Source organism: Pan troglodytes, chromosome 13 (assembly GCF_028858775.2).
Source record: "Pan troglodytes isolate AG18354 chromosome 13, NHGRI_mPanTro3-v2.0_pri, whole genome shotgun sequence".
In the NCBI taxonomy this organism is placed as follows: domain Eukaryota; kingdom Metazoa; phylum Chordata; class Mammalia; order Primates; family Hominidae; genus Pan; species Pan troglodytes.
Genome location: NC_072411.2, coordinates 92,147,568 through 92,160,546, shown reverse-complemented (window position 1 = coordinate 92,160,546; position 12,979 = coordinate 92,147,568). Strand labels below are relative to the sequence as shown.

General features: G+C 38.7%; 2 protein-coding genes across 3 annotated transcripts in view; one reads left to right on the top strand and one right to left on the bottom strand.

The window, feature by feature from the left end:
* The window catches only part of C2BH2orf88 (chromosome 2B C2orf88 homolog), a 328,152-nt gene that overhangs the window by 112,327 nt on the left and 202,846 nt on the right, over positions 1–12,979 (bottom strand). For both annotated transcript variants that reach the window (XR_010150175.1, XM_063791380.1), the window contains one exon: positions 8,342–8,411. Coding sequence is in view for 1 of the 2 variants with exons in the window: in XM_063791380.1 (XP_063647450.1) it covers positions 8,372–8,411 (40 nt within the window). In the remaining variant the exon portion in view is untranslated. The remainder of the gene's footprint in view (positions 1–8,341; positions 8,412–12,979) is intronic.
* The window catches only part of MSTN (myostatin), a 30,997-nt gene continuing 18,967 nt past the window's right edge, over positions 950–12,979 (top strand). The window contains exon 1 of the mRNA XM_063790262.1: positions 950–1,586. The gene's annotated coding sequence lies outside the window, so the exon portion shown is untranslated. The remainder of the gene's footprint in view (positions 1,587–12,979) is intronic.

Genomic DNA, 12,979 nt, shown 5'->3' with positions numbered 1-12,979 from the left:
CTCTGATTCTTACTCTCTACTCAGAGCTCTGGGACCACCCACTCATGAGGTGCTCTTTGCATCTTCATTTTTCTTCTACCAATCAATACTTCTCTTTCTCCACTCCTTAAATCAGAGGTCCCCAGACATATCACGATCATGGGGTTTGTGCATTCACTCTCCTCTCACTGTACCAGAAGGCATAATCCTGGTCCCTGATCATATTCTTAGGTAGTTATGGAAGCTTTGGCAAAGTCACTTTACTCCTTCCACATTTCCTTTCTGCCATCTTTAAAATAGGTATAATAATATCAGCTATACATACTTCACAGTGTTTCAGGGATGATCTCTGTAATTTTTTCCTCTCCAATTATTCAAGCAGGTAGCCAGGTTCTTTTCTACTTTTTTGTGTGTGTCCGGAATTTTTTGCATGGGGAAAACTTAAGCCATCTGAGGTTTTAAAACTCCTTATCTTTTATACCAAAGATTATGGTAGGAGCCCTGGAGAAGGAAGGGAGAAGAGGGCTTTAAGTAAAAAGAACAAGATAGAAGATTGTCCCATTCTGACTAGAAAGGTTATAGAGGTTTATTGGTTTCATGACCAATTGGGAACACTATAGAGCCTGCTCTGAGGATGCCCCTGAGCAGGGTGGAAAGACCTCAGGGTGGAAGGGTTCATGATGTATGATTCAAAACCTAACTGGAAGACAGACAGAAGTAGAGATCGACATTGATTCACAGGCAAGTGGCACTTTGGCCAAGGAGTCAGCGGGTTGGAAAACAGAATTTGAGGAATGGTTAAAGGGAGGCCTGAGGAAGAGTTTTAGGACGGGCCTCTCAGAGTAAGCAGAGTGAGAATATCTGTGTCCCAAATTAATGCTTACTAAAAGGCATCCACTGTAAAACAGATTCTCAGTAATCAAGTAAAGAGTATGGCCAATCCTGTGGATGCCAGTTAGCTGCCTCCCCTAGCTACCCTGGCGCTTGTACAATGGGCCCATGAACACTTTGGCCCTAGCAACGGGCATGTTGATCACGTGTGGGCTTAAGAACATAGGATTCTTTTCTCCCACTATGATCTGGCTAGTCTCACTGATGAGAGATTTAAGGAATCTGAGTTGAAGAAATGGTTTCATGTCCGTTGGAAAAATCTGACTTGATTAAATGGTAGAATAATCTATTGACAACTTATGTTGCCACTTGTAAGACTAGGTTGCTGTCCCACAAGTTATTGTATATTTCCCAAGCCAGCAACTAATATATAATGCTATTTCTTCCATAGCCAGAATACTTAGATCTGAAAATGAAAGTGTAAAAGTATTGGTGGTTCCATTATTATTCCTAATGACCTACTCACATAACTTTTGTTTCCAACCTCACAATGTTGTGCTCTTAGTTTCCATGGAAGGAATACTTTTTCCAGGAAACACTAGAAGGGTTCCTTTGAATGGAAGCTGTGACTGCCACATCAGCCACTTTGAGGTCTTCAAGGCACTGAACCAACAAGGAAAGAAAGGGATTACTGTATTCGCTGGGACAATTAATCCTAATCATAAAGTGGGAAAAGTGGTGGTACTACAAAACAGAGGGAAGACCATGTCTCAAAGGTAAGACATTCTCTGAGCAACTCCTTTCATATCCATATCTGAGCAATTCCTTCCATATCCATGGTAAAATTTACAAGATTAGAGCAAACCAAGCCAAGCAAGAACCACAATGGTTCAGATATTTCAGGAATGAAGGTTCAGGTCACTCTGACTGATAAATAATAACACCTAGCTAAAATGATAACTGAGCAAAGGGAGCATGGGAAGGGAAGTGGAAGAGGGAGTTACAAATACCTACTATGGACTCATAAATTGTGTAGACTGCAACCATCGTGCATATTTTCTAATGTTTCTCTTTCCCCATCTTCCCTGAGGTCTTCGAGGATTTGAACCTAATTATGGAATAGGTCAGGGTCTGGAAGTGATAAGTAGTGAGAATTAACATTTAGGAGATTTGTCATCTTCCTGCAAATAAACCACCTCAGGTGAAATTATTACAGGTTATCAGATGGAAGAGGAGGACTGCTCCTACTAACAACTAAGACTCAGCGGAGTTTGTTAATTCAGGCAACAATTGGTGATATTTTAAGGAATGCTTTGTCATTACATTGTACAAATTATGAGTATCCTATTTTCCATTGATAGTGAGGCCATTACTGATTTCAAGTCTAATCTATGTGTATGTTAACATCCGCAATGTGCTTATACTATGTGATAGATTTCTTTGGAGGAAGGGAAACACAAGTGAAGGATTTGTAGTTGGATTCATTAGAACCTACCCAAATATTTCCATTCACAGGATCCCACTCTACTAATCTATGCCTAGAAAGGCTGCACTGTAATGCTGAAAGCTGTAGAAGCAAATTTAGGTTTGTTTTTTAGCTATTTCAGCCCCATTGGTACAAGAAACAAGACAGTCTTTTAGGTAGTTTCTAGTGCAAGCAGAACCTTTCCCATGGCCTTCATGCTCATAATTTCCACTATAATATTTTATTGCACCAGTTACTTCATCTCTTAAGCCTTGCTGCTGAGAGGCACCTGGTTACCAGCAACAAAAGCTGATCATTTAAGAAATGTTTTGTCACTGTATGGTATGGATGATCAGTGTCCTATTTTCCATTGACAGTGAGTTCATTACCAATTTCAAATCTAATCTATGTATACGTTAACGTCTACAATGTGCTCATACTATGTGATAAGTTGTTCAGGGGGAAGGGGAACACAAATGAAGGAAAGAAATGGCCCATGGCCTCAAGTACGTTGTGATCTTATAATCAGTAGCTAAAAGAGTTCTGCTAAACTTCAGAGAGGAAATGGGATTCTTTCAGCTGCCTCATTCCCTCTTCACTAGATGATCAGTGAACACTATATTTGTTAAGCTGAATTAGAGACGAGAGAAACTATTTCTTGGAGTGCTAAGTACTGATCTCGTATTTCTCACAGAAGCGGTGTTAAAAATGACAGTTAAGCTTTCACACTAATTCTTCAAAGCCTATTGAACCCAAAAGGTTACTGAAATACACTGTTATTTGCATATAAAATATCGTAAATATCTGGCAAAATTATGAATAGGCTTTAATTGAATAACCAGGAAACCTAATTACCATCCAGAGATTGTTCCTATGGTAAAATATATTTCATGTCTAATCTAATATGATATTGAAAATATCCATTTCCTTTCCCTCCCCTCAAGCATGTATTCCCTACCCTGGCATCTATGGTTAAAAGGGAGTCCTCCTCTCCTGGCCACTTCCCAATAATGCCATGTGGTCTGGCAATGAAGGAATCACCCCTGACTAGGTGTAAAGAGAAAGGTGGTTTGGGAAATGGTTGGCAGCAGGGGTAGAAAGTAGAAGATGGGCTTTACAGCCAGGCTGACTAGGAAAACTAGAAAAGTTTTCCCATGGCCTTTTCAATGCACTATATGCATCTGACCCCAACAGGAGGCCACCAGAGGCAGCATACCCTCCATCTGTCCCCAGATAAAACCCTTTTCAAGAATACCTTTTACTTCTTTCATAATCAATATTTTACGGAATGTTAAGTAACTTGTCAAAGTCCATTTAGCAAGAAAATATCAAAGCCAAGGTTGAAAGTTAGGTTATCGTACTCCCATGTCCCTTCCTGTATGTTTCTCAGTACTTTCTGGGAAAATACAATCACCTTAAAAATAGTCAACAAGTGGGTTAGAAGAAGGGATGTCAGTTAATTAAATGACTGAATCTCAGTTGTTTAGTCTGTAGACTGTAATCTGATTAAAGGAATTTTATTGTTTTTTGACTACATGAATACATTAAAGAGTTATATAATATAGCCTCAAAAAAATAGTCAATAAGGGGCATTTTCCACCAATTTATCATGATAGATAAACTATACTTCCCATCAGTGGTCTCAAACCAGCCAACACATTAAAATCACCCAGAAGCTTTAAAATTAACTGAGCTCTAGCCGGGCATGGTGGCTCATGCCTGTAATCCCAGCACTTTGGGAGGCTGAGGTGTGTGGATCACTTGAGGTGAGGAATTCGAAACCAGCCTGGCCAACATGGTAAAACCCTGTCTCTACTAAAAGTACAAAAATTAGCCAGGCATGGTGGTGGGCGCCTGTAATCCCAGGTACGTGGGAGGCTGAGGCAGAAGAATTCCTTGAGCCCAGGAGGCAGAGGTTGCAGTGAGCAGAGACCATGCCACTGCACTCTAGCCTGGGCAACAGAGCCAGACTCTGTCTCAAAAAAAAAAAAAAAAAAAAAAACCTGAGCTCTACTCCAGACCAATTAAATTAGACTCTCTGGGGGTAGGGCTTTGTGCAAATTTAACCATTTGACTCTAATGTATGCCCAAGGTTCAGAAGCTCTGGTATAACATATTATAAAGAAAATAGGCTTCGGAGTCTCAGACCTAGGCTTGAAGTCAAGATCCATAACTTGCTCGCTGTGTGACTTCAACAAGCAAGGTACTTAATTGCTTTAAGAGTGAGAAAGAAAAGAAACCTTCTCTGAGGAATGTAAGCCTCCTCTAAATTATCAGGCCCAAAGAGGCATGGGAGTAAGGCAGCAGTGACATCCCACTTTCCCTGCTTGAGCTCATCACCTCTTGAAGCTTCTTGCTATGTGGACTCTAGACTGACTGTTGCTGCAAATAGCTATAAGTTAACCTAACAATGTTGCGTGATGGACACCATAACTCACGCCCTAGAGTTCAACAATGTATAGCTAATCACTAATCAATGTCATTTCTGTAAACCAATGGGAATTCCTGAAAAACAACTTTGTATCAGCCCACTGTCTTCCTTTTTTGCCTATAAAAACCTACTTTTCACAAAGGTCAAATGGAACTCTTATACAAGGTTATCAGGTCTGAGTCTTCTGGGCAGCTGTCCTCATCTTGGCTCAAGTAAACTCATTAAAATTATATTTAGTGCCTCAGCTTCTTCCTTTAGGTTGACAAGAGAGTAGATTTTTAAAATTTTATTTTGAGACAGGATCTCTGTCGCCCAGCTTGGAGAGTAGCACGATCTCGGCTCACTGCAGCCTCCACCTCCCAGGCATTGATCTTCCCACTTCAGCCTCCCAAATAGTTGGGACTACAGGCGCACACCACCACACCTGGCTAATTTTTGTATTTTTAGTAGAGACGGGGTTTTGCCATATTGCCCAGGCTTGTCTCAAACTCCTGAGCTCAAGTGATCCGCCCGCCTTGGCCTCCCAAAGTGCTGGGATTACAGGGGTGTGCCACCGCACCCTGCCAAGAGAGTAGATTTTAAGTGTTTCACCATGCACAAAAAATAAATATGTGAGATAATACATATGTTAAATAGCCTGGTTTAGCCATTCCACAATGTATGCATATATCAAAACATCATGTTTTCTACCATAAATATATACAATTTTTACTTGTCTATTTAAAAAGTGTTAAGTTTTATAAGGATCAGGGAGAATGTATTTGAGCATCTCACATTACACTTGGAATAAGTAGAAACACACTAAATGGTAGCATTAATACTGGAAAACTGCTATAGTGGAGAGAAAGTGGGTTTAGAATTGGATATACCTGGCTTCAAATCCCATTTCTACCATGTTTAGTCTTTGATAAGTTAAACGTTCTGTGCCTTAGCTTCCTAATTTGTATAATGGTTAGAATAATTCCTATTTTAAAGAATTGCTATGAGAATTAAATGAAATAACATTTGTAAAACATCTAGCACATTACTTCTATTGTTCGCAATCCAGCTGTACTAGTAAAACTGCCCTTGAAAACAGTCATAGAATATTCCTTACATTTAGAAATGTTCTGTTTTAGATGTGGGCATGTATAGGTTCTGTGTTTAGTGTAATAAATGTATAACAGAATAAATTCTATTTATCCTATACTATTAACTATATCAACTGAAGAATGATGAGATTCAGAAATTTGGAGAGGAGAGCTTTATTTCACATAAAGGGTTGTAGCCTGCAGGTGGCCATCCTGACAGGCTGGGAAGCATGGCCTCTGGCCAGAAGCCAGAAACAGATACTTCAAGGGTCAGAAGAGTAAGACAGGAATTTATGCTGAATGGGGTAGCCAAATGTGCATATTCAATAAGCTATAGGAAAAGTCACGAATATTTATGAAAGGAGAAACATATGCACGCCCACATGAACTTCATGCCTCTTCATGGGATCCATGTTAGAAAAATGGCTGTTGGCATGATCCAAGGGTGGAGTTTTCAGCCCTCTGGCATCAAAAGGTAAAGTAGAGGGCACAAAAACCCTCACTGTGCATACTCCATAGACTGGCCAGAACCACTCCATACTCAGTGGTCTCTTACCAGGTAAAAAGGAGGGGCAATGTCAGGTGGATAGCTGTATCAGTGGTAGAGTCTTCAGAAAGGGCTGGTTTCTGTTTAGCCCCTAGGGTAGAAAGCCCATCCCATCATGGCTGGGAACTCAGTTTTCAAAGTTTCTCTGGGGTCCCCTTGGCCGAAAGAGGTGGTTCTGTTAAGTCAGTTGTGGAATGGGGGGTGCTTAGGATTTCATTTTTATTTTTACCTACTATACCATAGAATAAAGCTTCAAGATTTGGTGGCTGGATATAATGAAGGGACTTACCGAGGAGAGGGCAAGTGGAACCCACTGAGTTAGTGAGCTGGAAGGGAAATGCAGGCATCTCGCCCTTCCATCTATAGGGGAGTTTAAATTCTTCCCACAAGGGTTTAATAATTTAAGTCTATAAAACAAACTAATAGAATAACAGAAAAAAGGCAGGCAAATTGACTAACATGCTCATGTATGTACAGGAGTCATGCAAAATATGAAAAAGTCAAAAAAGGAAAGATGGTTAATGCTTAAATATTTGCCTCACTTGGGAGAGGTAAGATGGGGGTTAGGAGTAAATAATTTTCAGGGGAAAAGAATGAGCCCACAAAACAATTCCCTGGAACTAAGTTCCTCTGGGCTCTGGGGGACATGGAGTCACAGGGTATGGGAGGGAGAGGAGAGGAAAGGCATGGGTTAAAGGAGGTCTTGTAATGCAGATGAAAATATCTCAGGTAATGTCAGGGATGCCCTCAGAAAAAATAGATAGTAGCTTGTGGTTGAGTTAATCTTTCCTAGATCCAGGGAGGGAGTTGTGGCAGGGGATGGGGGGATGGGAGGATGGGGGGATGGGGGTTGGCTCAGAGAAAGCATGGCTGTTGATTTCACTGATGTACATTTTCTTTACAAATACAAATCTCCTCCACCAAAAGACAACCTTGCAGGGCCATTCCTTTCTGCAGACCCTCTCAGTATCTATCTTAAAATATGTTTTTAAAGTATATTTTAGAGTAAAATAGTTTTAGTTTCCTTTACATCTGTGTTGTTAGGAAGAGCTGTTGCCTGAACCTGATCCCCTAGTGAAGATCAAAGTGACCCAGAACACAGGGGAAAGCCAGGCTAGATTGTCATCACTGCCTTCATGAAATGGAATCTTGTACAGTCATTAGCTACTTACATCTCAGTGCTTCAATGCTGTAGTAGTAGAGGTTTGTAATCAAGATGCATTGTGTCAGCAGTGTTAAAACATCCCTGCTCCATTCTGACAACAAAATCTATAAATAGTTTATCTGAATATGGCTCACACCAGACCCTTGTATAATTCTCTATCTTCACAAGATGTGCCTGGCACATAAGGCCGAAGAACCTGGACCAATGCCTGACATATACAAAGTACTCAATAAATGTTCCTTGAATTGAACTGACCTATGTCCTTTGCCTGGAACACTTCTTTGCTGGAACTAGATGTGAACATTTATTGGGTCTTACCAAGTGCCTGACCCTTTACTAGGCACTTTATATAGAGATCACCTCATTCACCTGGCAAACTCCTGCCCATCCTTCAAGATCCAGCTCAAATGTCACCTATTCTGTTAAACCTTGACTCCTTCCAACAAAGTCCTCTGTGCTTTTGCACTGACAGCTCTTTGCTCAATCTTCAGAAGAGCACTTACCACCTTCTATGTTAACATATCTGTTTACAAGTCTGTCTCCCCCACTGGAATATGAGGTCATCAGGGGCATTGTGTCTTTATTAATTTTTCTGTGTGAATGGTATATAGCACAAACATGATGAAATTAATTTGTAAAACAGTCTTGCGATTTTGCTAACTGTCACACTGAATATATTTATTTAAAAAACTACATACTTCTAGACAAAAAGCCAGCTAATTTTTAAATAACTGAGAAAGAAAGGGAGTTTCTATATAACCAAGGAAGAATGAATTCTATAATATCTGCACGGACCAGCTGTGAGAATCAACACCTCACAAGAAATACATAATATGTTGCCACTAGCACCTACCTTGGAATCAAATAGGTCTGCTCAGGATATCTATTTCACCTGGTCACCATCAGCTGGCAGGTCCAATAGGCTACAACAAGAAAGAGAAGGATGAGAAGATTTGTATGTCTCTCTCTCTCTTTCTCTCTCTCTCTCTCACACACACACATACACACACACACACACACACACACCCCTCATTTTTCCCTAAAGCATTATTGCTCAAAATCTTTTTTTTTAAGATGGAGTCTTGCTCTGTCTCCCAGGCTGGAGTGCAGTGGCCCAATCTCGGCTCACTGCAACCTCTGCCTCCTGGGTTCAAGAAATTCTCCTACCTCAGCCTCCTGAGTAGCTGGGATTACAGGTATGCATCACCACATCCAGCTAATTTTTGTATTTTTAGTAGAGACGGGCTCTCGCCATGTTGGCCAGGCAGTTCTCAAACTCTTGACTTCAGGTGATCCGCCCACCTCGGCCTCCCACAGTGCTGGGATTACAGGTGTGAGCCACTGCGCCCAGCCCAAAATCGTTAACTCAAATATAAAATGGGGAGAGAACACTCACAGAGTTTTGTGAAGATAAAATGACATAATGTATATGAAGTGCCTGATACAGTGACAAATTCATTGCCAGCTAAAAAAGTGGTAGTTACTTATGGTACTTGTGGGTTTGGTGGCCCACACTAGACCACACTTTTTTAACCTTCTAGCTTTCTGATTCCTCTGTTTCCACTAAATGGTGTGGAGCAGGAAGCTTAGTGAGAAAAATTTCTTGACTCTCAGATGTTTGACATGAGCAAGCAACTGGTTGAACTGTGGGACAATTTACTGAAATAGAGAAGATTGGGTGGGGAGGGTAGTGTTGATAAATCAAGAGTTCTGCCTTGGACATGTTAAGTTGAAAATTCCTATTAACTATCCAAAAGGCGTGTAAAATAGACTGTTGAATATGAGTCTGGAGCAGATCAGCAGAAAATTAATGTTAAAAGTCAGAGAGCTGGATGAAATATCTATGGAAAAAGCATACATATAATAAATGAAATGTTTTTTTCATAGTTATAAAATGGATTCTGTTCTAAAATTTTCCTGTCTACTTGTATTTGATATTCACCTTTCTATGTCAGTATATATAGATTTAGCTGGAGATACTATAACTTATTTAATTTCTAATAGTTGTACATATATTTTGTTCCCAACTTGAAACATTACATGCTTTACAAATATCTTTGAGAGTTTATGCAAGTTGATCAGAGGGTAAAATCCTAAAAGATAGAATTGCTGGGTCAAATGCAACGGCATATTTAAAAATTTAAAAGATAGTGCCAGATTGTCCTGCAAAATGGATAAAAAGTAAAATTTATACTCCCACCAAGAGGGAAAGAAGGGGTTATTTTCTCATGCTTATCCTGATTTTGAATGAGAAATGGTATTTCACTGATCTTTTAATTTTTGTTCTTATTTAATTATGAGTGAGGTTGAGCATCTTTTCAGAGGCTTATCAGAAATATATATTTCTTTTTGCCATTTTTCCATTGGGTTTTTTAACCTTCTTATTCTTAAGGGTTCTGGGCTAAAGGTAAGAAGAAAGCCATTTTTTTCCTATCATAAGTGCTTTATTTCCACCCTTCTGCTATGTTTGCATTCTAAGGGGACTTCTATTTCAGGCCACATTTAGTAACCAGATAGTATATTTACCTTCCTGCTGTAAACAATTAGAACATAGGGTAAAATATAAGAAACAACTTTTCAGAAATTGGACACTGGCAGCATAAGACTATAATTCCTAGGAGAAGGGAAACAAATGATGTGATGCGCAGAACTGTCCTAGAGGCAGATTTTGGATCACAGTACAGGGAGGACAAAACTAAGAGAAAAGCCATCTTGCTAAGTCAAGGAAACAGATCAGTAATTGGAAACGCTGAGGAGACTAGGTATTGTGGGGCAAAGGGCCGGAGAGGAGGGAGTTATGCAAAGAAAGGCTCTAGAGGTCCCCTTGAATCTGAAATAGGCTGAAAATGAATAGAATGAAAGAAACTTCATGAGCCAGGCAAAGAACTCCTTAAGAACAATAGCTGAACACTTATTTGAGTTCACAATGGGCTCTAAATTCTGAGTAGCCAGAGTAGGAAGACTAGTTGAATACCCAGGGCATTAAAAAACCCTAGAAAGGTCACACATTAATAATCAGACTAAACTAGTCCCAGAGTAAAAGCTACTGTAGACCAACCCCAGCAAGCTTAAAAGTCAGCCTTTAAAACATTAACTTGATCTACAAGTAACTTAACTCCTTGTCTAAACCAACTTCAACACTCTTCAAAGGAAGACAACAAACTTCAGCTATTCTACAACATAATATTTACAATTCCCTGCACTCAATAAAAAATTACTAGACTTACTAAGGGGAAAAAACAGTCAATAGAAATAGACAAATAAATAAATAAGACATAGATAATGACTGTGCATGGTGGCTCATGCCTGTAATCCCAGCACTTTGGGAGGCCGAGGCAGGTGGACCGCTTGAGGCCAGGAGTTCAAGACTAGCCTGGCCAACATGGCTAAACCCTGTCTGTAAATAAAAATACAAAAAATTAGCCAGGTGTGGTGACAGGCACCTGTAATCCCAGCTACTCGAGAATTGCTTGAATTCAAGAGGCAGAGGTTGCAGTGAGCCAAGATCATGCTACTGCACTCCAGAGTGAGACTTCGTCTCAATTAAAAAAAAAAAAGATATAGATAATGGAATTTGCAAAGAACTTTAAAACAGCCACTATAAATATGCTCAAGGTTTTAAAGGAAAATATGAGCATAATAAGGAAAAAAATAGAAGACATAAAAATGAATTGTCTAGAGATGAAATATAATATCTGAAATGAAAATTCACTTATTAGATTAATAGACAATTAGATACTGCAGGGAAAAAAATCAGTTGTACCAGAAGAAACAGCAACGGAAGCTATCAAAACTGAAGTACAGAGAGAAAAAGAGACTGAACAGTAATATTAACATAAGTCCTGTGTGACTTACAGGACATTAAGTTGTCTAATTAATGTATGTGTCATTACAGTCCCAGAAAATGATGAGGGGAGAAAAATATATGAATAAATAATGGCTGAGCTTTTTCCAAATTTAATGAAAACTATAAACCCCCAAATCCTGAAAACTCAATGAATCCAAAGCAGTATTAACATAGAGAAAATCACATCAAGTCATATCAAATACCACTGCTGAGAATTACTGACAAAGAGAAAATCTTAAAAGTAGCCAAAGAGTAAGACACACTATATACAGGAACAATGATAAGTAATATTGATTTCCTGTCAAAACAATGCAATCTGAAATACAAATAACATCTTTAAAGTGTTTAAAGAAAAATATTGGCAATATAGAATTCTATATCCAGTGAAATGTCTGAAAATAAGATTAAAATAATGTCTTCTTCAGACAAACAAAAGCTGAGAGGATTTGTTCCCAACAATCCTGAAGTAAAAGAAATGCTAAAGGATTTCTTTCAGGCTTAAGGAAAATGTTATCATATAGACACTTCAATCTTCAACAGTGGTTCTCCACTGGGGAGAGCTTGCCCCCCGGAAAACATTTGGCAATGTTTGAAGGCATTTTTAATGGGCATGAAATGAGGAGAGTTGTTGCTAGCATCCAATAAGTTGAGCCAGGAATGCTGCTAAACACCTTACAATACACAGCATAACTCCCCACAATAAAGAATAATCCAGCCCAAAATGCCAAAGTGTTTATGTTGAAACACTTATCTACACAGGAAATGAAGAGCACTGGAAAATATAGATATATGCATAAATACTTAAGGCTTTTTACAGAAAAGTATTTAAGGCAAGAATAACAACAATGCATTAGGGAATTTATAACATAGGTAAAGGTAAAATGTATGATGGCAATCACACATGAAGCAGTAAAATATCATTTGAAGGTAGACTATGATAATTAAAAAATATCTACATAAAAAACAGGCATAGTGAGTAAATCAATAGTGGAGATAAAATGAAATACTAAAAAATAATCTGAAAGAAGATAGAAAAAGAAAAATGGAACAAAGAACAGATGGAACACTAAACTTAAACCAAATCATATTGAAAATTACATTAAATGTAAATAATCTAAAAACTCCAATCAAAAGGCAGAAGTTATAAGACTGAATAAAAAAACAGGACCCAACTACATGTGGTCTACCAAAAGAACCACTTTAAAAATAAAGACACAGGTAGGTTGAAAGTGAATGGATGGGAAAAGATACAACATAAAAACACTAATCCTAAGAAAGCTGGGTGGCTATATTAATGTCAGACAAAGCTGATTTCAGGACAAGGGATATTGCCAGAGATAAAGAAGATGATTTTATAATGATTAGAGTTGATTTAATTCATCATGAAAACATAACAATCCTAAATATGTATGCAAGTAATCATAGAGCTTTAAAATACATTTGAAAACTGACAAATGAAAAGAGAAGTAGCCAGATTCATCATTAGAGTTGGAGCAGATAGAAAATAAGAAAGCCTATATAGAACTTAAACAAACCTGACTTGACATTTAAAGAATCACACATGCAATGACAACTGAACACAAATTATTTTTAAGTGTTCATGAAACATTCACCAAGATAGAACATAAGGTGGGCCATAAAACC